At 58.8% G+C, this 25,957-nt stretch overlaps 1 protein-coding gene across 2 annotated transcripts in view; it reads left to right on the top strand.

Moving 5' to 3' along the window:
• The window catches only part of INPP5A (inositol polyphosphate-5-phosphatase A), a 178,104-nt gene that overhangs the window by 76,984 nt on the left and 75,163 nt on the right, over positions 1-25,957 (top strand). Inside the window, exons 3-4 of one of the 2 annotated variants that reach the window (XM_079900603.1) lie at positions 3,233-3,333; positions 6,850-6,937. In XM_079900603.1, the coding sequence (XP_079756729.1) occupies positions 3,233-3,333; positions 6,850-6,937 (189 nt within the window). Of the gene's footprint in view, positions 1-3,232; positions 3,334-5,533; positions 5,991-6,849; positions 6,938-25,957 lie in introns of those variants that run through there. The other variant, XM_079900604.1, reaches the window with a different exon arrangement.

The following is a 25,957-nucleotide window of genomic DNA, read 5'->3' as shown; positions in this document are numbered from 1 at the left end:
CCGGCGTTTGCTTCCTCAGCTGTGGCTGTGAAGGGGCTTCCCTGGCCCACAGCAGGGCCGGAGCCCCGGCAGCTCCTGGAGCGCCCACCTCGGTGGTACCGCCAGGCCCCTTCCCTCGCCGGTGCCCGGTCCCCCCGCCATCCGTACACAGGCCTCGTCTCTCCTTTGCAGCTGAGGCTCGGGCGGGCAGGTGGGGGCTGCCCTGGGCCCCTGCTCCTCCAGGCCCTGTAGCTCAGGCAAGCCCGCCACGGGTTTCAGAGATAAACCACCACGGAGACGGCTCCACGTCCCAGGAAGGGGCCCCTCTGCTGGGCGCCGCCCGGCTGCTCTGGCGTCCGCACGAGGGGCGTCCGCCCACTCCCGAGGGGCTGCTCTTTTTGGATTTCTCCATTTTCTGAGATTTGTGGGATCAGAGTCAAATGTCTGAGGAGTTTCATATGATTTAAAGAGTGAATTCTGTGCCATAAACGGCTATTTCAATTTAAACCACAGCAGAGAGTCGTCTTACGAGGGTGACGTGTATGGGATTCGGGTGAAGGCAGACAGGTGGGCAGGCCTGCCCAGAGAGACCCCGTGTGTCCGTGACTTAACGCGGCCGCACGTGGGCCCCTCGTCCTCGCTGCCCTAATTCATAATGGAAAGTCCTTGGAAAGCGGCTCCGCTTGGCTTTTACTGGGGACTTGGGTCGTGGTCCCAGCCACGATCTGGTGACCTGCAGCCTCGGTTACAAGAGGTGACAGTGTGAACTGCAGGAACCTGTCACTGACTCGGGGCCCCGTCTTCACCCACAAAACCCAAGCGTCTCTGGGGCTTCCTTCTCCTTTTCCCACGCCTGTTGTAGAGCTGGGCAAAGAACACGCTGCAGAATTGCAGGAACTGGTGTCACGAACCTCACAGTCGCGCTCGTGACGATCTGCGTGTGTCAGAGCGTCGCATTCACCTTGTGTGAAGTCACCAGCTTCCCGGGGAGGAGCTGCTCCTGGGGGAATTCTGTGCCCCCTTTGTGAAGGTCTGGTTTTATATATTGTTCTGGGTACTGCAGAGGGTGGGTGGCAGAGCTGCACACATCAGGGAGCCTTTGGTGGCTTCCGTGTGACCAGGCTGCTGTGTGCAGCTGTGGGCGTGGCTGGCGTTGTGCACACTCGACCTTGGGCCTGAGGGCAGGTCGGTCTGGTGATCTGACCCAGGCTGGCCCGGCGCCTCTCCTGACTGGGGTCCCCTGTGCCCTTTGCATCCAGGCTTCAGGCCCGGAGACCATTCTGCAGTCTTTTCCGGTTGGTGAATGTGATTTGCTGCATGGATACCCCTGGGATTCCTGAACTTTGTCTTGTGATCGTTCCATGCCGGCAAGGGCTGCACGGGGGGCATCGTGTGTGAGGGCGCCTGCCAGGGGGCCGCCGGCGCGTGGCATCCAGCTTGTCTCGGAGTCTGTGTTTTAGCGCCTGCGCGGAGCAGGACTGAGCTCACCGAGGCGAGCCGCCTGTTCCTCCCCACCCCTGCCCCGGGCAGGGCTGTGACGCCACCAGCTGGGGAAACGTCTGGGCCTGTTCTGGTCCCCGTCCCCGAGAGCCTGAGCCCTGCGGCTGGTGACCAGGGACAGAGAGGGTCCACGCCTGTGTCCAGTGGGAAGCAGAAGCACCCGGTGGGCGTCCCGTAAACCCGCTTCAGCGGAGCGTAGGGTGCGAGCCCGGGCAGGCCGCTCTACCCGCTGGCATCGCCTTTCCCGCGTGGCTGAAAAGTACACTTTCTGGCCTGAACTTTCCTCCTGTTTCAAGAGCCTCCCCGTCTTGGGGATTGTGTTTCGATGCCACAGCTGGAGCAGGACCAGGTCCCTCACTCTCCCCGAGGCTGGACGTGCTGCCTGCCGTCTGCGGGTCAGGGGCAGCTGCTGCTGGGCAGTGCTTCCTTCCGAGACTCGCAGAAGCGTGGCGCCCAGGGCCTGATGGCCTGCGTCCTCTGTCCCCGTGGCCGACCTTCTGGCCTGGCTGAACCCTCGACGCAGCCGCTTCCCATCAGGGGCCACATAGCTGCTGTTCCCGGAGCACCCATCTCCGCAAGGCCCGTTGGATGCAGCCCTCACCTGTCCACGGTGCCCTGGCCTCCGGGCAGGACGCGGTGGTGGCCGAGGTCAGGTTCAGGCGCTGACACTGTGGCCTTAGGCGCGGATGGCCTTGTGTAGGGGACCTGCCTCTGGGACGGTGGGCTTGGGGAGGGACAAGGTAGTTCTGTGGGTTTGGGTGAGGCTTCAGAGCTGGCAGTGTTGCCGTGTCAGCAGGTACCAGGGAGGGGGCGGAGAAGCGCAGAGCCGAGGAAGGGCAGAGGGGCGGGTGCAGGCGGGGACAGGCAGCCTCTCGGCCTCCAAGTGCCCTGCCTGGCCTCCTGGTATGCCTCCATCGCTGCCCTTCCGGTCCCAGGAGCCCTTGCCCCTGCTGCTCCCCCAGGCCGTGCTGACGCCCCCGGCGCGTGTCCTGGCACAGCCGCCTCGTCGCCACACAGTGTGCCCCATCGGTGACTCGCTGTCCCCGGCGCCCCAGGAGGGCAGGGCCGTGGGTTCCTGGCCCCCTGCTCAGGTGACCTGTGGGTTGCCCGGAGACGCCTGACGTGGCTTACGGCAGGGGTGGGACGCAGGTCCGTGCCGCCGCCTGCGGGTGGCTGGGTTCGTGCTGGGTTGGGTGTGGGCAGCGGGGGGCAGCTGGACGGCGCTCTCGGGACCATCCCTGTGAGCTTCCTGGAGGAGCCGCTGGGGGGGTCAGCAGCCGCAGCTTCGAGGACGACTCCAGGTCGAGTGGCCGAAGTGTGGCCAGTTTAGTCGGGCAGGGGACCCTGGCGACCAGGGAGACGCGGCGGGCCTGGCCCCGAGGGCTGTGGTGGGTGGGCGGCGCTGAGAGGAGGTGGGCCAAGCTGGCTCCGCTGCCCAGGGGCCGCGTGGCTGGACCCGGTCCCGCTGGCGGCCGTGGCAGCATCAGTGATGGCTGCCCTCACGTGGGAGGTTAGGATGCATGTTTGCTCCTCTGGGCCTTTGCAGGTGCCCTGCAGCTGACACGCAGGACTCTGTAGTTGGGAGGAAATGTCCAGATTACTGAGGAAGGTTCTGAGGAATTGTGAATCCTTTCTGAGGATTTGTAGTAACGGGGAGGGAACGGCCCTGGGGACCGAGGTCCTCAGGACTTGTGGGGAAAGCACTGTGGCAGGAACCCCGCAGGGGCCTGACGCTGCCGTGTTTCCTCCCCAGGTCGTGCACACGCACAGGCCGCACTTCCTGGCCCTGCACTGCCAGGAGTTTGGAGGGAAGAACTATGAAGCCTCCATGTCGCACGTGGACAAGTTCGTCAGGTACGTCCCGGGGCAGCCGCTTGTCCCTCTGCTTCCTCCTGGGGTGGGGGGCACGCTCGTGTGAGCGCGAGGCCCGGGGTGGGGTGACAGCGCCCCTCGGGTCCAGGCCGAGATGCGGTCATGTGGCCCGATGGCTGTGAGCCTGCTGCTTCTGCTTCTGCTGCGGCCGGGGACAGACGGGGCTGACGTCCATGCAGCAGCCCACAGCTTTTCTGTCACAGTGGGACGGGCACAGAGCGCCATCGTCGGTGTGGCTCTGTGGACGGCGGGCCTGCCTGGCGCCACACAGGAAGCGAGGGCCCGGGCCTCGGGAAGTGGGCGCAGGGGCGGGGGCAGGACAGGTGGGACGGCAGGCCTGGGCCAAGAGGCTGCGTGCCGGACAGCCCTGGGTATCGGCAGCCGCCAGAGCGTCCTTCCTGACTCTGGCCCCAGTGCCTGGGACACCCTCTCTGCACTGTGTCCCCTGCGATGTGGCCCTGTCCTCCCCGACCCCAGACCCCCGGGCCCTGTGACAGCTCCCACCGGCAGAGTGTGGGGAGGTGACACGTGCCACTTGTGAGGCTGGTCGTTGAAGGCGGCTGTGGGTGGGGTGGGCCGGGGCCACGTGTGGTGTGCAGGTCTGCGGGTGGGTGGCCTCTATAGGCTCTCAGCCTGGGGCCCCGCCTGGGGCTGAGTCCAGCTGCTGTCCCAGGCCTCGGCCCCTGTCACAGTCCCCAGTGGCGTGGAATGCCACAAGCCATCCGTGTTTTCAGCTGTCAAATTGTGGGGTCCTTTGTTAAAAGGCCAATTTTTAAAAGCTACCAGACTTTCCCCAAATAATCTTTAATTTAAGGCAATTTCAATCAAAATGTTTTCTTAACACTTCAACACTAGAATCGATGTGGAAGTGCAGAGAGGCAGGACTCGCTGCAGTACTACTGAAACACAGCAAGGGGGGTGTCCTCAACTCCCCCGGCCCGAGGGCCTCGCGTGTGTGTGTGTGTGTGTGCGCGCGTGCACGCGTGTGTGTGCACAGGCGGCACCTAGATGCGCGGCAGCGGAGCTCCTGCCCCGCCTCGCCCCAGTGTGCAGCAGGTGGCGGCTGGGTCAGGGGGCGGTACCCCTGGTGTCCTGGGCCAGGAAACCATGAAGCTGGGTCCCCAGCACGTTTTGTTCTCTCCACACACAGGGATGAATTTCAGTTATTACTGAGTCAATGTAAAAGGCCCGAGGACAATTCAAGAGTAAAGTGTAGGAGAGCATCTAGGGAGAGATTTCTTTAAAAAGTGCAGCCCACAAGAGGAAAGACTGACGCATTTGACCATGTTGAAGTTAAAAGCTTTATCAAGAGACACTGTAAACAAAGTAAAAGTTTAGCCACACTTGGGAAAAGATATCTGCAACATACTTTACTGACAGAAATCGTCAGTATTTAAATATATAAAGAACTGCAGTAAGTCAGTAAGAAAAGAACACCTTTGGAGAAGCTGGGCACATCAGCGACAAGCAGATGCAGGTGAGGGGCAGCGCCCGGCAGGGCTGTGCGTCCGAGCTCGCGGGATCCCACGGCTCCCGTCCCTGCCGTCCCCCGCCGTCCCCCTGCTGTTGTCAGACATGTTTTACTCCTGCCTGTGCTCTGCGTCACACACATGTTGTTATTTTTGCTTGAAACCGTCGGTTGCCTCTTGAAAAGGTTAAAAAGTGGGAGAACATGTCACCTGTTTGACTAGAGCCACCTGCCCCTCCCGGGGTGGGTCCTTCTCCGTACAGTCAGCTTTCTCTCCAGCACCATTTTCCTTCAGCCTGAGAACCTGAACATTTATCTCAACACAAGTTGCTGCTGGTCAATTCTCTCAGCTTTTGTTTATCTGAAAAAGGTCTTTGTCTTTGTTTTTGAAAGATGCTCTTGTTGTGAGCAGAATTCTAGCTTGTCCATTTTTTCCCTTCAGTGCTTTAAGGGTATTGTCCCATTGTTCTCTGTGTGTCATTGTTCCCGAGGAGAACTGGGCTGTTGTTCTCGTCTTCATTTTCTGTATATCGTGTGTCTTTTTTCCTGACTGCTAAGTTTGTCTTTCTAGCTGGTGAGCAGCAACTTGATTGTTTTGCTTTAGTTTGATTTTCTTTGTGTTTCTTTTGCTTGGGGCTCTTTGAGCTGTTTCAACCTGTAGGTTTATGACTTCACTGAGATTTGGGAGACGCTTTTGCGTGGTTGCTTCCCTTCTCTTTTGTTCTTGGACTCTGGCTTCCTGATGGGAGACTGTCACACGGGTCTCTACAGCTCTTTCGGTTTTGTTTTGTTTTTTTCAGTCCATTTTTCCTCTTTGCTCCAGTTTGGATATAGTTGTGTCTGTTCTTCTTTACGTTTTAATCTGCTGTTAGGCCTATTCAGTGAATTTATTTCTGAGGCTGTATTTTTCAGCTCTAGAACTTTCATTTGTGTCCATGTTTTCCTTTAAATCTTTGGTTACATTTATAATATCTGTTTCAAGTTTATTTTCAGCAAACTCCATCATTTTTATCCTTTCTACATCTGTTTCTGTTGCCTTTTTTTGTAGATTATGGGTCATATTTGTTGCTCCTTCAACATGTCAGTAACTTTGATTCTACTGCTGTGTGTGTTTCGTGTCTGCGTCTTGCCTCGCCCCCTAAAGCATGTTGGGGTTCATCCCAGCAGGCAGGTAGGTGCTTGAGGACTAGTTTGATCCTCTCAAGGCTTTTCTTCTTCCTTCCCCTCTCCCCTATTCCTTCCTGCCTTCCTCATTGTCACTCCTTAAAGCTGGAGCCCCTCTTCTTCCTGCCCTGAGTGCTGGCTGGTCACACGGCACCCATGTCCTCCACCCCCTGCCGGGGCGCTGGTGGGGGAGGGATCAGGTGCCTGCGTCCGTCCACGCCATCACAGAACTCGAGGGTGCGCGGAAGCTCTGCCCCAGTCATGTCTGTAGAGACGGCGGCGAGGCCGCCTGCTGAAGGCTTTTGTGGTGACAAAGTGTGGCCGTGAGGTGTGCAGTCAGGGCTGGAGCCTGTTCATAAGGGACGTCTGGAGACCCTTCCCTCCTTCTTGCTGCAAAGCCTTGGCCCCTTGTTCACGGTCCTCAGCTTCTCTCCTGTGAGGAGCGAAGGCGGGCGGGACTGCCCAGGCCTGGGGTCGCCTACGTGGCCTCTGTGAGGACCGGGCGCAAACAGCCTGGATGCCCCACAGGCTGTGGACTCGAGCTTTCCTGGTGTGTGGCTCTGGGTGAGTCCCCCGTGTCAGCTTCCCGAGGGGCCCCCATCCTGCTCATCCCACGGCCGGCATGGAGCGGCCTGCGCTGAGGGCACAGAGTGGGTCTCAGTTTATCCACCTTCGCCTCTCTTCCCCTCCCCCTCCTCCTCCCCCTTCCCCTCCCCCCCTCCTTCCTTCCCCCCTGTTGCTGTTGTTTTCAGGACAACGTAAAGCATGGTTTCCAAGCTGCCATTCCTGTGCTTCGTAAGCGCTCCTATAAGAGGGTGCGGTGTCCGTGTGGCTGTGCGTTAAACAGCTCCCTCTTTTCCTTCCAGAGAGCTGCTGTCCGGTGATGCGATGAAAGAGTATAACAGGGCGCGGGTCTACCTGGATGAAAACTACGAGTCCCAGGAACACTTCACGGTGAGCACACTTTCCTTCCGTGGAGTAAGCGCTGGCCAAGCCAGGAGTCTTCTGGAGCTGCCATCCTCTGATTACGTAAAGAGACTCGGCGGCCAGCTCTGCCACGGGCACAGGCGGCCGTGCGTGAATTACAGTGTGACAGTGGTCTGGGGGACGGCGGACGCCCAGGGAAGCAACCCCGGCTGGCGTGGTGGCCACGGGCGTGCCGGGTGCAGGGCCAGGCGGGGGCGTCTCGGAGCAGCGAGGTCGGCCGGCTTTGAGTGGCCGTTGCTGCTGGGAGGCTCTCACCGTGTTTGGGGAGCCCTGAGGCCGCCTGTGCTCCCTAGTGTCTTGTGTCATCTGTCCTCCGCGGCCTTCCCCTCACACCGTCCCCTGCTGCAGGTGCAGGTGCTGGTTGCCGGGTCCCCTCCTCAAGGCATCCCTGGCCCAGAGATGCGGCAGCAGGTGACCGTATGCCCGCTGCCTGGACCGGGGCTTGCGTGCGGGGAGTGGGGGCTGGGAAGAGCGTCCTGCGTAGAGCGGCCGGGGCAGAGGTGCCACCGCGCTTCCCCTCTGCTTAGAGAGGCTGCTGCCAGGTTTCAGGCCTTAAATTCAGGGCGTCTGATGCCAGTTGTGAGGTGGTCACGGGCTGCAGGTTCGTGTCTCTGCCTTTAGCTGCATTTGCAAGATCCTGCATCCCGGGGTCTTGCCTCTGCCATGCTGCTCGGCGGGGGGACCCTCCCCGCATTCGCAGGGGCCTCACCCCACGGTGGCGGGCCCAGCAAGGCCTCGAGGGCGGGGACACAGCCCCCCTCTCTCTCCCCTTTCTCCCCGACGGCTCCCTCTCCACAGTTCATCCTGCAAATAAAAATGCTTTCCCCAAGTGGGACTTATTCAGATGAAAATGGCAGCGTCTGGAATGAGAATCACACCGTTATCAGCAGCTTAGGGCCCCAGCGTCAGGAGGAGCTCCCTGAAGGGCCGCAGCCGCAGGAGCTGTGGAGAAAGAAGGACTTGGCGATGGGCGTCGCCCAGTGCCAGGACGTCAGGTGGTGTCTCTGGAGCGCCAGGAGGGCCGGGAGAGGAAAGGGCTGGAAAAGGTCGTGGCTGGGATCTGTCAGAGTTTGGTACAATGTGTAAACCCCATAGATCCAGTCACTGTGACAAGCGTCAGGCGGTCAGCATCGTCCCCGGGTTGCTGCTGGCGGGTTAGCGGGGCCCCTCGTCACCTCCCCCTCTCAGAGACCTCGGTCCCTGCTCGGCCAGTAGAGCCGCCATGGCCCACCGTGGCCCTGGTCGCCTCTGCCTCGTGGACACCGTGCTCAGGTCCTCACAGTCTCCTTTAGGTGGCAAGATGGGTATTTTACAAGTAAAAGGATGAAGAAAAAGACCGTCCACACGGGTTCTGAGAAGGTAGGAGTGGCCAAGCTGATACCGAAGGAGCCTTCAGAGCGAGGGCTGTGACGGGGCCAGGGCGCCGGGGGCAGCTCCCCAGGGGGGATGTGGCAGCCCATCGTGCGGGTACCCGTGTCAGAGGTACGTGTGCGGGAAAGCTGGCAGAGTCCCTGACAGCCGGCATGAGCTCACGGGCCTCCGTGGGACACGGGGCTGGCGGCTGCACGCGCAGCCCTGGGACGTGGACAGGGCATGTGGCACGTGGCATGCCGAGGGGCGAGGCGGCCTCCACTCTCTTCCCTGGGAAGGCGAGCGTTGCTCTGACGTTTGTCGGGGTGGGTGCAGGGTCGCCGGTGGTTGGGAGGGGGTCCGTCCCGAGGACTCGAGCATTCCCGCCCTGGCGGCCAGAGCACAGACGGTCTGGGGCCTGGACGAGCCTTGGCCTGTGTGTGCACATGGAACGTTCCACACACTGAAATCGGAGCCGAAAACACAGCTCAGCACGTGTAGGAGATTGAGGTCACCCAGAGGAGCTAAATTAGGAGTAAACAGAAGCGGTATCTGGAAATAAGCCCCAAATATTTGGAAATAAACAAGAAACTTGTAAATAACCCATGAGTCACAAAGGACATTAGAAATTATTTCCAATTACACGAAAAACAAACTAAAAACCTTCAAAATTTGTGAGATGCACCTGAAGTAGCGCTTAGAGGGAAATTTCCAGCATCAAATGCTGACGTTAGAAGATTTTAAAATGAAGAGCAAATTTAACCAGCGCCCTTACAAGAGAGGAAATCATAAAATAAGACAGAAATCAGTGAAATAGAAAATAGAATATTAGAGAAAATCAGCGAAATCAAACCGATTCCTCAGAAGGGCTGACATATCTGATACACCTTCCCCAGTGGACCAGAGACTGAGGCGGGGTGGGTGGCCGAGGGAGGGTGGAGGCGCTTGTTTCCCTGGGGCAGAGGCCGTCCGTCCGCTGAGGGAGCTATTCTGGGCCCGGCCTCCGTGCCCCGTGGGGCTCTGTGTGCGCCTGGGACTGAGTCAACAGTGGAGCGTGGGTATCAGCTTGTTAGTGGACGGGGCCTCGGTTCTCGTGCACAGAAGCTGCGGCCTCAGGACGGCCAGGAGCTCCCACTGTCTCTGTCTGTCTGTCTGTGGAAGTTTTCCATAGTTTTTTGAAATGCTGAGTTTTCTAGTTCTCTGTGGTCTGTTTTGTGTCACCTGTCGTGACATGCTGACGTAAAACCTGCGTCTCTCCTCCAGCCAAATGCTTGGTGGGCTGAGAAGAGGTTTGTGTTGGAGGCGCCTGGGGGCTGAGCGCTTCATTTCGGTCTTCCTCTTCCCTGGAGATTTATCTTAAAATGTGACTTCACAGTTCGCAGTGGAATACAGAAACCTGCCGAAGAGCGTTGCCGTCACTCAGCAGCTTCCCTGGAGAAGTAGCCGTCGTGCAAACTGTTGTGTATAAGCATGGTCATCAAAAATTATTTGATAACAGAAGTTGGAAGTAATTTTAAGTACCCAGAATTAGGTATTTTTAGACTGTGGACCAGCCACATGGTGGAGTAATCTGCAACCACTGCAGACGCTACAAATGACACGCCCGGAAGATCTTCCTGTCCGGTTGGTGCATGGAGGTACCTAAGGACGATACTACCTCCAGTCTGTTCTTCCACGAGTCGATTGTCACATTTACATCTGAGACCCGGGTGCATCTAACACCCACAGCATCTCTCAATTAGAACCGGCAGCGTTTTCCTCTCTCGGTCTTAGGTGCGCTGATGGCACGTTAGTCGGTGACAGGGCCACATCCTGCTTGGCTCCAGTCTGGGACGGCGCTCAGGGCTGCACCTCCCTGGGCAGGACTGACCCTGCACGGGACGGCACTGCATCAGACATGGGGATGAGCCCAGGTCTGAGGCCCTGAGGCTGTGGCTCCAGGTGTCTGCAGGACTGGACAGTGTCTGGGAGTTGAGGACGAAGGTCCAGCCTGCCCAAGGAGGGGTGGGTGTGTCGGCTGGCCCTGCGAGGCTGTGGCCTGGCTTGCCTTCCAGGGTTGCTGTCCTGCCGGTGGTCCCCTCCTGCAACCACAGTCCAGTGTGGGCATGTTTCCCGGGGCGGGGGGGTGGGGGGCGGCGGGAATGGCCAGTGGTGCTCCACTCTCCGGGTCTGGACCTCATCCCAGACTCTTCCCCAGGGGAGGCGTGTGTTTGTCACCCGTCTCCTGACTGGGACCGTAATGGTTTGTGATAAAATCCTGCTTGGCCCTGGCCCTGCGGCCCCATCCCCGTCGTGCCCGTCCGTCGCCCCTTCAGTGTGTCGTGCGTGGAACCGCCTTTGCTGGGTCCCCTGGACGTCCTGTTGGAGGGGACCCGGGCAGTGCTGGCCAGGTACATGGCCTAGGTACATGGCCACCCTCTCGCCCCAGCCTGGTGGCCTCTGGCTGTCAGAGGGAGGAAAATTTAATTTTTACAAGATTAATAGTATTGGAGCAGTATTTTAGCTGAGTGTGGTTCAAATAATAGGCCATTAATTGAAAAAGGAAATTGAAATGAATTTATCTTGTACATAAATGCTGTCACAGGTATTAATAGGGATCAGAAAACTGCAGCCTGTTCCCAGAAGGAGCTGAACCTGCAGCTGCACCTGGTGATGAGCATAATGGTGGGGGGCTCACGGAAACACGGGGGGCTGTGTCCTGGGGGCCTGTGTCCTGGGGGTCGGCATCCTGGGGGGCTGTGTCCTGGGAGTCAGCGTCCTGGGGGCCTGTGTCCTGGGGGTCGGCGTCCTGGGGGGCTGTGTCCTGGGGGTTGGCGTCCTGGGGGGCTGTGTCCTGGGAGTCGGCGTCCTGGGGGTCGGCGTCCTGGGGCCCTGTGTCCTGGGGGTCGGCGTCCTGGGGGGCTGTGTCCTGGGGGTCGGCGTCCTGAGGGGCTGTGTCCTGGGGGTCGGCGTCCTGGGGGCCTGTGTCCTGGGGGTCGGCGTCCTGGGGGGCTGTGTCCTGGGGGTCGGCGTCCTGGGGGCCTGTGTCCTGGGGGTCGGCGTCCTGGGGGGCTGTGTCCTGGGGGTCGGCATCCTGGGGGGCTCTGTCCTGGGAGTCAGCGTCCTGGGGGCCTGTGTCCTGGGGGTCGGCGTCCTGGGGGGCTCTGGGCCAGCAGGGTCTGCAGCCTGGAGGAGCTGTGGCTGGGTGGGCAGCGAGCTGGGGGCTGTGGCTTTGGGGGCCGTGGCACACCAGGAGCCTGCAGATGCCCATTTTCACCAGGAGATGGCGGCAAAGCAGCATTTCCCATCCCAAGCAGGAGCTGCTCGAAGGGCAAGTTTCAGACTTGAATAAAATGATTACGGTAAATTTTGTCTGCCTCTAAGAACCATCCCGAGTGGCCGCTCACTTAAGCACGTGGCTCGTCTGGTCTGCTCAGGCCTGAGGAGGCAGAGTGTCCCCCACTGGGCGTCCTGCGGCGGGCCACCCTCCCTCAGGCCCTGCCCACTGGCCGGGTCCCTGCCCACCTGCATGTCCTTCGGGAAAGTCGAGCTGGAAGTCTGTTCGTTCAGAGGTGCCACCAGCATGGCGTGCTGGCATCGCCCGTCCCGTTCCCGGGAACTCATGAACCGCCGTCATGGGCCAAGGACCTGGCCCTGGGCGTGATCAGAGCCATGGGTGAGACGGAGGGAGCTCGCAGGCCGCTGCAGCACCTCAGACCCCGGGCCCCCCTCGTCTCTGGGCACCGGCCACCTTGGTGTGCTTGGGGTTGGCCTTCTGATTACCGTGTCTTCCTCCTCGAATCCAGAGTCCAGGAGCAGCAGCCTTGCTCCCTGTGCTGCCCGGGGCCTGGGCTGGTGCCAGTGCGTGCCGGTGCCCGGCAGCCGTGCTCTGAGCAGGGAAGGAGGCATCCTGGGGCAGAGGGGCCAGGATGCAGTGGTGGGCTGGACGTGGATGCCCCGGGCGCCCCCAGCGTGGGTCCAGAGCCATGGATGCGCCAGTGTGAGCTCACGGGGGGGTGCCGGCCTGAGGACAGACCTCCAGGCCATCGGGGTGTACGTGTATTGAAGACCGCGGGTTGGGCGAGCTTCCCCGAGAGGAGGCTGGGAAGACAGAAGGCTCATGCAGGGCATAGCTGGGGAGGTGGGGGCAGGGGCGGGCTGGAGGGCACGCGACAGTGAAGGAGAACCCCCGAGGCACCCGCCCTCCCCGGCCCCGCCCCCTGCCCAAGGCTGCGGGAGCGGACGTGGGCTTCTGGACGGGCCTCCCAGCAGAGGAAGGGTGGGGCTGTGCAGCCAGCGCCCTGGACGGCCTTCGCCCAAGCGTTTTCCGTGGTGAGGTGGTAAACGCCCTGGGTCTCCTGGCCGACGTCGACGCCCGACATCCCCCAGTGATTTTGTGTTTGCCTGAAAGAGGCAAGGTGGCCCAGTTTTAATCCCCCGGAGAGTTCAGACGCGGGTTCTGTTCCCGCCATGCCAGGTGCGCTCACGGAAGGTGACCGTCTCCAGGGAGCGCAAGCAGGAGTGCCCAGAAGAGGCCACTCCGGTGAGCCCCTTGCGGGGTCCCTTGAGGTGTGGCTGCGGGGGTCCTGCAAGGCCTGACCCACCCGCTCCCTGTTCCCACGGCGGCTCCCGAGTCCCTCCCAGGCACCACGTGGTGGGGTGAGCCCGGTTATTGCTGGGACGCCCTTCCAGCGCAGGGGGTGTGGGTTCGATCCCTGGTCAGAGAACTAGATCCCACATGCTTGGCAGCCAAAAAACCAAAACGTAGAACAGAAGCAATATTGTAACAAATTCAATAAAGACTAAAAATGGTCCACGTGAAAAAAAAATCTTAAAAAAAATGCCTTTAAAAAGAAAAATGCAGAGGAGACCAAGAGAGGGGGGCACGGCTGTCGTTCAGCCATCCCTCCTGCACCGCGGTGGTGCTGCGTTCTGCAAGCCCGCGTCCCGAGGAAGGTGGCTGCCACCCCGACGCACCCTCCGTCCTGCTCTTTCCCTCCTCCGTCCCCTGCAGGTACTGCAGGCCCTTTGCACCAGCCCTGCCCTCCCCGGGTGCCCTTGCTTCACAGGCCCCGTGGACCAGCTGCCCCAGGAGAGGTCAGAGTGCTAGCCTGCCTCCTCCCGGGCCTCTCCCTTCCCTCCTCCCTCCAGTGCCCCTCCTTTTCATACGCACATCCCGCCCCTTCCCAGGGCCTGGCTCCCCGCGTCTGTCATGCGTGCTCATGACAGAAGCGTCAGCAGTGGCAGTGTGAGCACCCCCCGTACATCATTGGATTTAACCATGGAGTCCGGTGGAAGAGCGTTAACAGTCGGGCATGTGATGTGAATCTGTGACTTTGTCCGAAAAGTGATTCATACAAGAATGCTTGGAAGAAACCTTCTCAGTTACAAGGATGGGCCCCAAGGTGGGTTGGGACTTTCCTCAGAGGAAGGAGAGTGGGCTGTTTATCAGAGTAAGTTCAGGGCTGCTCAGGGCTGGTGAAGGCTCCAAGCAGGCACAGCCAGTGGCCACTCACGTGCCCCTCTCACCTGGTCACCTGTGATGAAGAAGGGGAGGAGAATGGGGTAGGCACCTCGCTCCTGAGGCAGGACGCGCAGCCTGGCCCAGAGACCCCAACGTGCAGTACCAGAGGGGCCACCTGAGGGGTGGGGCTGACGCAAGTCCCTGGGGAGCCCCTGGTACAGAGGGTTGGTGCTCCGAGCACGTGAGGGCAGGCACAGGCCCTTGCTTGGTTTTCTCCCCGAAGCACGTGCTGGTGGAGCAGCTGGCGGCCATGGGCATCAGCTCCAGCCTGCTGGGCAGGACCCCCCAGAGCCTCCCGACCTGGCCTGCTCAGGCGACTGGGCGGGGAGCCTGGAGGGCGTCGCCCCCTCAGAGGGCGGGCGGCCCCCACCGTCTCTGCGGCGGGGCGGGCATGGCTGCCCCGTGCCGTGGCCTCGCCCCTCCCCTCCCCTCCCCTCCCCTCCCGCAGTGGCACCATGTCAGCCCCGCACGCATCTGTGCCGGGAGGGGCCTTTCTGGCGGCGCCTTCGCGAGTCCCCCTTGTCCGGCGTCAGCCTGCAGGACCTGAGCCGCGTGGCCGTCTGTCCAGTGGACGTGACGCCCGGGGAGCACGGGCCGGAGGCTGGTGGAGGGCTCCCCCTGTTGGCGCCGGGCTGGGGTCGTGGGCCCAGGGGGAGCCATGGGGTCGGGGCAGCCATGCGGGCGTCCGTGGGCTGGGAGAGTGCCGACTTCCCCTCAAAGCTCGGAAAGTGGGGGTGCGTCTGGGCAGACGGGTCAGCGGCTGTCAGTGGCCGGCACCTGTGTCCCCAGGGCACCGGGAAGGCCGGTGGGGGGAGGGTCTCCGGGGCTGCACCTGGAAGGTGGAGGCCCCGCGCTGCCCAGGGTCCCAGGCTCGCCCTCCTCTGCTTCCCACCACCGGCCTCCAGCTTCATCCGCGGTTAACTTGGCCCCTGGAAGGGGCGCATGGGTGGGCTTCATTTCCTGTGGGGTGAGAGTGTGGCCAGACCAGAAACCCACTGACACAAATTCAAGGCTCACAAAGGTTTCCCGGGACCGTGGCCTCACTGGTCGGGGGCGGGGGTGATGTTGAAGTTGGGAGAAGCGACCCTTTCAGGCCCCTCCAGGAAGCACCTCTCCATCCCTGGCGTAAAGCTGCGCTTTGCAAACCCACCTGTCCATGGGTCCCCAGGCCAAGAGCGTGCAGTGGCCTGACGGCATTTCTCTCTCCACGTCAGACCAGGAGGCCCAAGGACAGGCCCTGGCGCCTGGGGTGGGCGTGGGGGTCTGTGTGTGCCCCAAGGAGGTCCTCGCCCTGGAGGGTCCATCTGCGTTCCCGCTCACTCCACTGTCCATGCTGGTGGCTCCTGGGCCCGGGACCCCGTGAAGGCAGGTCACCACCAAAGCAACCCCCTCTTCTTCCTGCTCCTCCCCGTGTTGGGGGCTGCTTCCTCCCCTCACCGGCGGAGCACAAGTCTGGAGGGTCCACGCTGGCCTTGGTGGCCTCCTTCCGCAGGAGGGTCTGGGCCGGCCTTCCAGCCGTGTCCCAGGGCCCTCCCCCCGCCCCTCGGTGGCCCAGTGCCTGTGCAGGGTCAGGCCGGAAGCCACGCCCCTTCAGAGGAGACGCCCTCCTGGACCCTCCTGGCTCCTTGCTCCGGGACCCGCCCCTTCCCTGTCTCTGCTCTCCTGGACCCTCCTGGCTCCTTGCTCCGGGACCCGCCCCTTCCCTGTCTCTGCTCTCCTGGATGAGACTTTAGGGAAAATTTATAGAAAAGTAACGGCGCTTACTGATGTTCTCTGCTCCAGGGAAGGGGAGGAGGGCAAACGCATCCTGATGAGGGAACCGACCTACTTTCGGGGGCCCCTCCGGCCCCGCCCCGTCTCCCAGCCTCTCGCCCCGCCTGTGGGTCCAGACAGGCCTGATAAAGTGAGGGAAGCAAGATTGGTTTTCCGAGGGCACCGGGCCCTCCACGCTCAGCTAAATCACGGCTGTCGGCCTCGGGGGTGGGGGACGGCCGCTCCCGCTGCGGCCCCTGCAGCCCCGTGGGACGTGGTGATGTGCGGCCGGGCAGCGGCAGGGGCTGCAGGGAAGGTGAAACTGTCATATCGATCTTTTTAGCACTAAAATATGAGCCACTTTACTCTGCTCCCCGCTGCTGTGATGTGAAAAATAATAACTGGATCCAAATTAAAAATATTGATCTCTGGAAGGTGCTGGAAGTAAATAAGCGCCTCCCGAAGTTTTCGGGTCAGCCGAGAGACGGCACTCAGCAATAAACGTGTCCGCGGGCCAGAGCCCAGGCTTCTTGGTCTGTTTTTTCTTTAAATTGATTTTTCATTATTTACTTCCTAAAAGTGTTGGAATTTGGTCCTCAACTGTTAAATCCCAGCGTTTGGGCGAATTATTTCTTTGGGGCTTATGAGGTGCGCCTAATCCACTTGTTCATTGATTGATTGATTTTTGACTCAATAAGCTTGCAGCCGGGGCCTTATTTAGGGCTTCCATCATAATTTTTTATGCATTTAGGCTCGACTTCTTTATTTCCCTCTAACGGATGAGCTGGCGTTGGGCTATCAAGCGAGGAGGACAGTTGCTGGGCTAGTTTGATCTGGCCGTGCGCTCCGCGGAGCTGGGTGTGTCCTGGCTGCGGGCCAGCGGTGGGGCAGAGCCCTCCGGGTCCTCTGAAAACCCACTTGCCCACCGCGCTGTGACCCCGGGGGTCTGAGAGCTGTCTGCAACCACGCGGCTTGAGTCTTGGATGCGGTGACCTTCTGGGAGCCCAGGAGACGCCAGGCCGGGTGCTTCCGGAGGCTCTCCTCTCCAGAGGCCCCGAAAGCTTGGGCGCATCGGGTCGCCGCACAGTCTGGGTCCGCGGGCCTGGCAGGAAGGCGGGAGGGCTGGGGACTGGGGGCCACTCGGGAAGGACAGAGGAAGTGCTGTGTGGCGCCTTCTGTGGGGCCGTTGTGAGGTGAAAACTCACCTGGGAAGACCTGGCAGACTTTAAACATGTCTCGTGGCCGACAGCGGGTCCTGCTGCCCCGAGAGCCAGTGGCCGTTCCCACTGGTGGCCGGAACAGGGCACCGCCAGGCGTGGGAGCTCCCTGGGCTGGACCCCGGGGTGGCAGGAAGAAGGAGGCTGTGCCTAGGGCCCCGGGGGGGAGCGGTGTGCTGTCCCACCCCGCGCTCTGTGTGCCCAAGGCTGCCGTGCGGCCCTTAGCTCCAGGAGGGCCCCTGTGTGCCTGCTCGTGGCCGTGGGAAGCAGTGGCTGCAGGTCCTGTGTGGGCCATCCCACAGGTGATGCTGAGTGCTGGTGCCGTGGAAAGCACGTGTGCAGGGCCCCGCGTCTGCTCCGGCAGGAGCCGTCCATGGAAGGCCTCTCCCGGCATCCTCGCGCCGCCCACGGTTGCCCATACTGGGTGCAGGAGGAGGCCAAGGCCGTGGCGGCTTGTCTGCCTCACCTGGACTTGAATCCCAGGCCACAAGGCTGCCTCAGTGCCTTGCCCGAGAGCCTGGGGTCCTGACCGCCGCCCAGGCCAGGCCAGGTCAGGAAGGCTGGAGACGTTTTGGAGAGCGGCTGGCGTGCTGGCCAGAGGGAAGGAGGGCCACTGGCTGGGGCACGGAGGTGTCACTGGGTCCTGCAGAGGACAGAGCCCTCGGGGATTTAGGGGGGCCTGTTGGGGAGGGATGGAGGGTCCAGGAGGAAGGAGCTGCTTTTCTCCATCCTGTTTGGAGGTGGTGGAGTGAGGGGGACATGGCAATGGCTGCTGTACCAGCATGATGGTAGGGTGCAGGACCCCAGGTGTGGCGTCAGCCAGTCGGGGTTTTGGGTGGGAGGTGGGAGGAGCCCCACCAGCCTGGACACGTGGCCTGCCCTCTGGGGGCTGAGACGACCCCTCTCCAGCAGGGAGCTTGTCCGAGTGCCAGACACCCCTGAGTGTCCAGTCCTGGGTCCTGTTTTCCAGCCGTCATGCCCATTTCTGGAGCTCTGGTACCTGCCCCTCGCTTTGGGCACCACTTCCCCCCAGAAGCCACGTTTCAGATGAGAACACGTGTCTCGGAGGATGACGTGCCCTTCAGAGGCTTGCTGGCTGCCGTAGGACGTTCGGAGCACTGCCCTCCATTTCCCACCAAAGACCAAGAAGACTGCCCGGGGGCAGCCGCAGAAGGCTCCTCGCGCAGGCTTGGCCCGGTCCTGCCGGTGTGTTGGCACGCGCGGAGCCGAGACCACAGGTGTCGGCCTTCTGAGAGCTGGGTCTGCTGTTCTCGGCAGGGCGCTCGAAGGTGCGGTGGAGCCTTTCAGTTTGGCTGCAGGACACGCGTGCTGTGCTCTGTGTGCTGGGCCTACTGCGGGTGCCACGGACGCAGAGACACGGGACACGCCAGGCTGCCCGCGATTCCCCATGCGCTACACACAGCGCACTCACGCTCTTGGCCCTCGCGGAGCTTGCACACTCCAGTGAGCAAACATGCAGACACGCGACACGCAACCCACAGCATGTGACGTGCTGCATGTGACCCTACGTGTGACCTGACATCCTCACACTCTCTGCCCTCGTGGACGCTGGGGCAAACACGCAGCTGCGCAGTTGGGAGGTGTGAAGAGAGCTGATGTGCCCGTGTCTGCTGCCTGGAAGCGCCCGCGGGGCCTGATGATGACAGGAGTGGAGAGCAGGACGGCATTGAGGACGTCCTGCTCTGAGGACGGCATTTAGTGAGACCCTGGAGGATGTGTGGGAGTGGGTGGGGAAGGAAGGGGGAAAGGGCAGTCCAGGCAGGGCAGTCATGTGGGCACAAGACCAGGGCAGACTCGGAGATGGGCCCCCTGGGCCCCTTTGGGGATGGCCTGCTGCTGGCCGTGGGGCACGTGGTCCTGGGTGGCCTCCCCCTGAGGCCATGTCCTGCCTGGGCAGCCCACCCTGGTGACTGAGGGAGTGAGGGCATAAAGACCCAGCCTCGAGGCCCCATGGGGCGACTCTAAGGGAAGAGAGGGAAGGGCAAGGGCCAGGGGGGCAGGGACCCTGGCAGTGCCTACTTCCAAGGCCACACTGGAAGGCAAAAGACAGACCTTAACCTCTGGCATGCCGGAATTTCCATCCAGAATTCCCATCCAGCCACAGCTTATAAACGTGCAGAAAATGGTACATCAGATATGTAAGGCCTTTTAAAATAGCATGTCCCCAGTGCCCTCTGTCAGGAAGCTTTGGTTCTCTACCCAAAGGTCCAGGAAGCACAGGAAGCAGGGGTTTGAGCACACCAGCTCCCTTGAGGGCAGGAGCAGAGAGCTCAGACGTGAGGGTTGGTTAACTCCGCCCTGACCAGGTGTCTGCTGGGCTCTTAGCAGAGGGCCTTACCTGGCTCCCTGGGCGTGAAGACTGGATGGCCTTTCTGTTCAGCTTGGGAAACACTGATGTGTGCTCCTCTGTGCTAGGCCTGATTCTCAGCTCTCAAGGGAACCCCCAGGTCAGTAGTGAAGGGAGATCCCAGGAGGATAACCATGTAATAGGCTAGAGAGCAGTCATGCAGCTGGTTAAGTTTCTGAGAGAGAGTCTCCAAGCAGGTGGGATTGATGTGGAAACATACTGAGATGAGGTTTAGAGAGTGTGTGAATGACTTATGATGAATGTATATTAAAGAACTCAGTTAACAAAAAAAGAAGGCGGTAACGAACTCCAGGGAAAACAAAGAGCTGTTCAAGAGAGGAAAAGCAGTTGTAATGAAATAAGTGGTTCTATTGTGAAGAGCATTTTCAAAGTTATAATGATATAAATACTGATTATTAATTTAAGTAAAAATGTGTTTTTATCTGGAGGATGGGGATGAGGGATAGTGTGTGTGTGTATGTGTGTGTGTGTCATGTGGATGAAGGAGGAAGATGGTGTGAAGGGATTAAATCCTCATCCTCCACAGTGGAAAAACCAGTGGTCAATACTGAAGACTAGAAAGTCAAGAAGTAGCGTTGTAAGCTTTAGAGATGCAGAGGGACATGCCGAAGGAAACAATTAAAAGAGAGTAATAGCCTCTGGGGAGTGAAACTTGAAATGGTCAGAGCACTGCTATTTTTCCATTATAAGCTTTGCAGAACTGTGACTTTTTAAGAGAAACTTTTAAAAAAAGAAATAGCAGGAAGAGATTCCTTCCCTTATTGCTGACCTCAGAGGAGACGGCCGAGGAGCAGGTGGAGGTGGTGCTCGGGCGGCCTGGCCTCAGGGAGATGGCGTGTGGGTTTGTGCGCTGATGCACAGAGGCGGCTGTGGGCAGTGCATGGGGGTAGTTCCGGCCGTTGAACACAGGCTGTCTGAGAGAGATTACAGTGAAGGAGGAGGCTAGCATCCTGGAGATTCCTTGAGCATCAGGCAGGGGAATTTGAGTGGTCAGCAGGGAACCACTGCAGAGTTTTGGGAAAAGAGGTAAGGCCATCAGAGAGGCAGGGAAGGGATGGGCGGGTTGTTTGGAATGTGAAAGGCCTATAGATGTGGCTTTGAAGTTCTTGCTGAAATCAGTACCCAGAGTGCACCAGAAGTAGTGACCTGCTTTGGTTTTACTTTCTTGACTCTGTGCCTTCCTTTCTCTGAGCCTGAGCCATCCGGGGCATGTCCCCTAGTGAACACTGAGGAGAAATGGGCTGGACCCAGGAGGTGAAGACACTGCAGACTCTGAGTCTCCTGGGATGAGGAAACCAGGGTGTGACCAGTCCTGGAGTACAGCTTACAGCCCCCATCCCTGCACACACACCCTTTCACTCCAGCCAAACCACACTGCACCTCCAAATGCATATCTCCACCCCTCTGTGCTGTAGTTTTGAAAACGCAGTCCAGAGCCAAGGGCAAATTGTTGGAGGCTTGAGATCAGCTTTACTGAATTGACTGCATTGACCGTAATGAGGACAATATCTCCTTCAGGGAGAAACAATACAGAATGCAGTGCTTTCATGACTAGTCAGAATGGATTTGCTGATGGAAAAGTGTTTTGTTCATGTCTTTAAAATCTAGTCATGTAGGTACAGCTTGTAAGCTGTCAACTTGTAAATGATTTAGGCGGAAAATGAAATTCCAATAACGTTACCATTTATAGTAGCACCAAAATGTGAAATATTTAGAATAACTTAGGCCAAAGGTAAGCACTACAACATACTGTTGAGAGAAATTAAAGAAGAATGGAGAGATATACCATGTTCATGGATTGAAAGACTCAGTATTGTTAAGATGTCATTTCTCCCAAAATCTATGTAAAGATTCAGTGCAGTACCAATCAAAATCAGAGCAGACTTTTTTTTTAATAGACGTTGACAAACTGGTTCTAAAATTTATATGGAAATGTAAAGAACCTAGATTAGCCAAAACAACTTTGAAAATGAACAAAGATGGAGGAGTTATACTACCTGATTAAGATTTATTATAAATCTACAATACTCAGGACAGTGTAGTCTTGTAAAACCAGAGAAATGGATCATGGAGCAGAATGGAGAATCTAGAAACAGGCCCACCCCACCATTGATTTTTGATGAAGGTATTGGGGCAACTCAGTGTGGGGACAATGATCGTTTCCCAACTGGTGCTGTGACAGATGGCCATGTACGACAACAAAGCCTTAATCCTTACTTCAAAACTTATGAAAGTTCAACCCAAACAGACTACAGACCTAGCGTAAGAGCTAGAACCATAAAGCTTCTACAGGAAACATAGGAGGGAATCTTAGTGGCTTTGGCTTCGGCAAAGAGTCCTTAAATATGACACAAAAAGCGCAAACGACTACTAAAGAAAACTTAAGCTATCATCAAAATGAAAAGCACTTGTTCTTCAAAAGGTACAAAAATAGTTCACAGCCAAAGAAAAAATATTTGCAAAATATCTCTGATAAAGGACTTTATGTAGAGTAGTACATACAAAGAACTGTTACGAATCAGTACTAACCAGATGACTGAATTTCTGAAAGATCTGAACAGACAGTTCACCAGACGAAGTATAGAAATGGCAGATAAGCATGTGAACATACCCTCAACACCATTAGTCACTAGAGCCACGCGATGAGGAGCACGCTGTTCGTTAAAGATCACAGATGTTCCACTGTTGGCTTAAGTGAAAAGACACCACGTCAAGAGCTGGAGAGGGTGAGGAAGAGCTGAACTCTCAGATATTGCTACAGTGGAAATGTCAGGTCACACAACCACTGGGGAGACACGTGGGGAGTGTCTTAAGTCAAAAATACACCTACCATATGACCTAGCCTTTCCACCACTAGGTACCCAGCTAGGAAAGATGAAAGCACATGTCCACACAAGGACTGTACGTAAGTGTTTATGGGAACTTTACCCCCAAACTGTGGACGACCCAAACATCAGCAGCAGGTCAGTGGATAGACCAGCTACAGTTCCACTCGGCAGTGGAAGGTGAAGAACTGTTGATACAGGAGATGGTACGGATGGATGTAGAGATTATGCCACGTGGAAGACGCCAGACGAAACACATTCTGTGTGACTCCATTTGTATAATCTTGAAAACGAAAACTGATCTACAATGACAGAAAGTAGTTAGTGGTTTCCTCAGACGGGGGCTGGAGGGATCCGGGGACCAGGGGACACAGGGAAGCCCCCCGGATGATGGACGTGCTTGTTACCTTGATTGTGGTGTTGGTTTCACAGGTGTGTAGACATGTCACGCCTCATCTAATTGCAAACTTTAAGTCTATACAGTTTTCTATCTCCATCAATAACACTGTAAAAAATATCTAGTCATGTGGTTAATGGCTGATAAGCAGTCAAACTTTAAATGATTTAACTGAGAAAGGGTATTTCCATGACAAGCTGACTCCAGGTGAAAGCCACACAAATTGTTCTGTACGTCTTACGATTGAGGAAACTTAACGCTCCGCAGGAAGTAACAGCAGAGTGTGAATGATTTGCAGTGTCACATGTGCCCTATGCAGGTATTATCAGTATAAAATTCATTCCTTAGGTAAAATAAGGCTTTATTGATTTTGAATGTAGCATTGTTCCAACTCAGTGAAATAATTAGTGTTGACTTTGGTGCACACTTTTTCCTGACTTTGGGCTGGCGGGCGCTGTCTTTTGGTGTGTAGTTGGCCAGTCCATTTGCACGTGATTTACATTCCTGTGATGGGGCCTGTGAGACGGGCGTGGGGTCTGCAGGCTGGGTGTGGGGAGGGGCTAGGAAGAAGCTCCTGGGGCGGGGGGTGCAGGAAGTGGCCCGCGCGCAGCCGTGCGGTGTAGGAGTGAGTGGTCCCCATCGCGGCCGCGGCTCCCCCGCCCACCACGGGCTGCTCACACAGCTGCCCGTGCTTGCCGACCCCGGTGTCCCCAGGCTGTCCCCCACCTACATAGCGCTCACTGTGTGCGCAGGGTCACGGCCGTATCGATGTGATTCCTTGGTGAAGGGGCCCCTGTTCCTTTGCCCAAAGCCCCGCTTGGGGCAGTTTTCCTGATCCAGGCGGTTGTTTGTCTCTGCTTCCGTCCCACCACGGCGGGCCGCCGGCAGGGCCCTTCCCTCAGCCTCGGCCGGCTCTCTGGGTGGGAATCGGGCCGGGCTCTCGGTGGCAGCGGCAGGGCCCGGGTGACGATCGGTCAGGGGCAGACAGGTGTGATGGAGCGCGTGTCACCCGCCGCCTGGAAACAAATGCAGCTCCTGGAATGTCCTGGTGAACAACTGAAAAATTGTAAAGCTCTTAAGGACTTTCAGGCTTGTTAGCATTTTTTGACAGGAAATCAGTGAAGCAGTGAACGTAAAGAGTGGTCCCGTCGACTCACAGTTTACCTGTTGTCCGTTCATTCAGCCTGAGTGACGCGCCCCCGCCCCCCAGCCCTGAGCTCACCCAGATTACCAGGCCCCCCCGTCCTTCTCCCGGGACCCTGCGCCACTGCGCCGGGGCTCCAGCCTCACGCTCCCAGGGGGCCCCCAGGAGCCCTCCGAGCAGACCCCTCCTCTGACACCGCAGCTGGACGGCCGACCCCGGGAGCTGCGCCCCAGGAGTGTGGCCCACTGGGTTCCACAGCCCGTTCCCAGAGGAGGGCGGGCACAGGGTCCCGTGAAGGCCTGGTGAGGAGCGGCTTCCTGAGGCCTCCCCGGAGCTCCCGGGGAGGTGGGCATTGGCCAGCCTTCCGTGTGGGCGACGCCTGAGTTCCTGTGACGGGCCGGGGTCCAGGCAGAGCTCGGGCTGGTGTGGGCTGGCCGGGCTCTGCCTTGTAGACCGGCCGCAGCCCGTCGAGGAGAGCGAGGTGCAGGGTCTCCGGGGAAGGACAGCCTGCCGTGGGCCAGTGCCCGACTCGTGCCCACTGCGTGCACGGAGCTGCGTCCGCCGTCCGGGCGTTAGTCCTCACGCTGGACCGTGAGGGTAGCCAGTGCAGGGCTTTGCTGGCTGGTCCCCGGTTGTCCGGTGCCTTCACCCCCAGGCCCACGTGTGCGAACAGCACAGCCTGGTGTCCGCCACGCGCAGCCAGCTGGCGGAGGTCCTCCTCCGTGTCCGAGCCTCGTGGTGCCCGTGGGTTGTAACTCAGTGGGGGACGTAGCCATTGGGCTCCGCGTGTCAGCCACATCCTTTGTGGATTTATGTCTGTTAGACTCGCCCATCCAGGCTGTGCTGCTTCCTGTTGGTCCCAGCCCTGTCCCTTGAAAGAGAGGAAGTGGCGTCGGGCAAGGCCGGTGCAGGGTTCCCGCCGGGGGGCCGTCTGCGGCTGCCGTCTGCGGTGGTGCGGCGTGGCTCTCAGGGCCCCCATCGGCGGGGGACTTGTTGGCAGGGGCTCCACACCCCCCTGTGCAGCCGGGTGCTGAGCCGTCAACAGGCCGCCCCTCCCTGCCCAGACCTTTCTGAGGTGGTGGCTGGGCGCCAGCGTCTCTGGGCTGCGCCCCCCCAGGGTGAGTCCCACCAGCTGAGCTGTTCCTACTCCAGACCCATCGGACAGGAGGAAACGAAAAGCGGACAGAGCTCGGAAACTGTATGTGCGTTCCGTGTTCCCTGCAGAATTCCTGGTGTTTTCAGAAAAGGCCCACAGTGTCGAGCCCGTCACCTTCCACCTAGAGCCGCCCTCCCGGGTGCCTTGTGTCCCGAGAGCCCCGGACACCACCTCTGAGACTCACATGAATACCTGTCCTGAAAATCAGCGTGTCCCATGGTTTTCCCTTGATTTTGTGTCTCTTGCCTTCCAGAAGTCCTGCTTTTTAACTATTACAAGGAAAAGTGGGCTGAGATTTGGGGTTTTCCTCGTTGTATGATTGTGTTCCGGGTTGAAAGGGAGGAATGTCAGCACGCTGATGGCCCCTCCCCACGTTTGCCTTAAAATCGAATGATCACGTGCCCAGCTCTCCTCCACGTCACGGCTAATTTTAATGCATCACTAGAAATTCCTTCCCGTCTACTTCCTCACCTTCGAACCTGATAATCTGTAGTTGGGATGTTTGCAGTTAGAAGCCAAAGAGGAGAACCACGTGCAGACATGCTGCTACGATTGCGTGGATTTTCCGCCATATCCTGCTGGCGGGACGGTGCCCACTGCGTCCCAGTTGTGGTCGCATCGCCAGATGGGCAGCAGGCAAGGCCCTGGTGGGGAAGTGCTGACTACAGCCTCCCTCCTCTGCAAAAAGTGGAGGGACATTCAGGCGACGGAAGGCTACAAAGCCCGCTCAGCTGCCCTGGATCGGGGAGGCCCTGGCCCTCTGCCGCGGCTCTCCTGCTCCCAGCCGCCTTCCGGGGTGGCCCAGTGTCCGCGATGGTCCCAGGAGGCCCTGAGAGATGGGCTGCAGGGCACTTCCGCATCTTTCAGATGGAAACTGCTACACGTCTCTCTTCATCTTGATATTAATGTTTGGTTGTCAGCTTTTATTGGTGAGTTGAAGGATGAGGCCCAGGGACGGCAGGTGTCCCCTTGGAGCAGCCCTTCCAGTGCTGTGGACACCGTCCCCCGTGTGTGCCCCCCCGCCCCCCCCGGTAAGTGGCTCAGGTGGAGAAATACCTGTGCAGGAGAATCAGTCAGAGCGTCTGACTTGTACTCTGGGCCCATTGCTCCAGGTACTGGGCGAGCACAGGTGATTTTTTGTTTGTTTAATTTTTTTTTATTAATCCTCCACTCCCACCCGCCACTCAGGAAAAAAATGGCCGGACGCATCTTTCCGGGCTGGGGCCAGACCAGCCGGGAATGGGCAAGGCTGAG

This window comes from Stenella coeruleoalba (genome assembly GCF_951394435.1).
Source record: "Stenella coeruleoalba genome assembly, chromosome: 16".
NCBI lineage: Eukaryota > Metazoa > Chordata > Mammalia > Artiodactyla > Delphinidae > Stenella > Stenella coeruleoalba.
The sequence above is the reverse complement of the archived record's forward strand: the minus strand, read 5'-3'. Positions and strand labels throughout refer to the sequence as shown.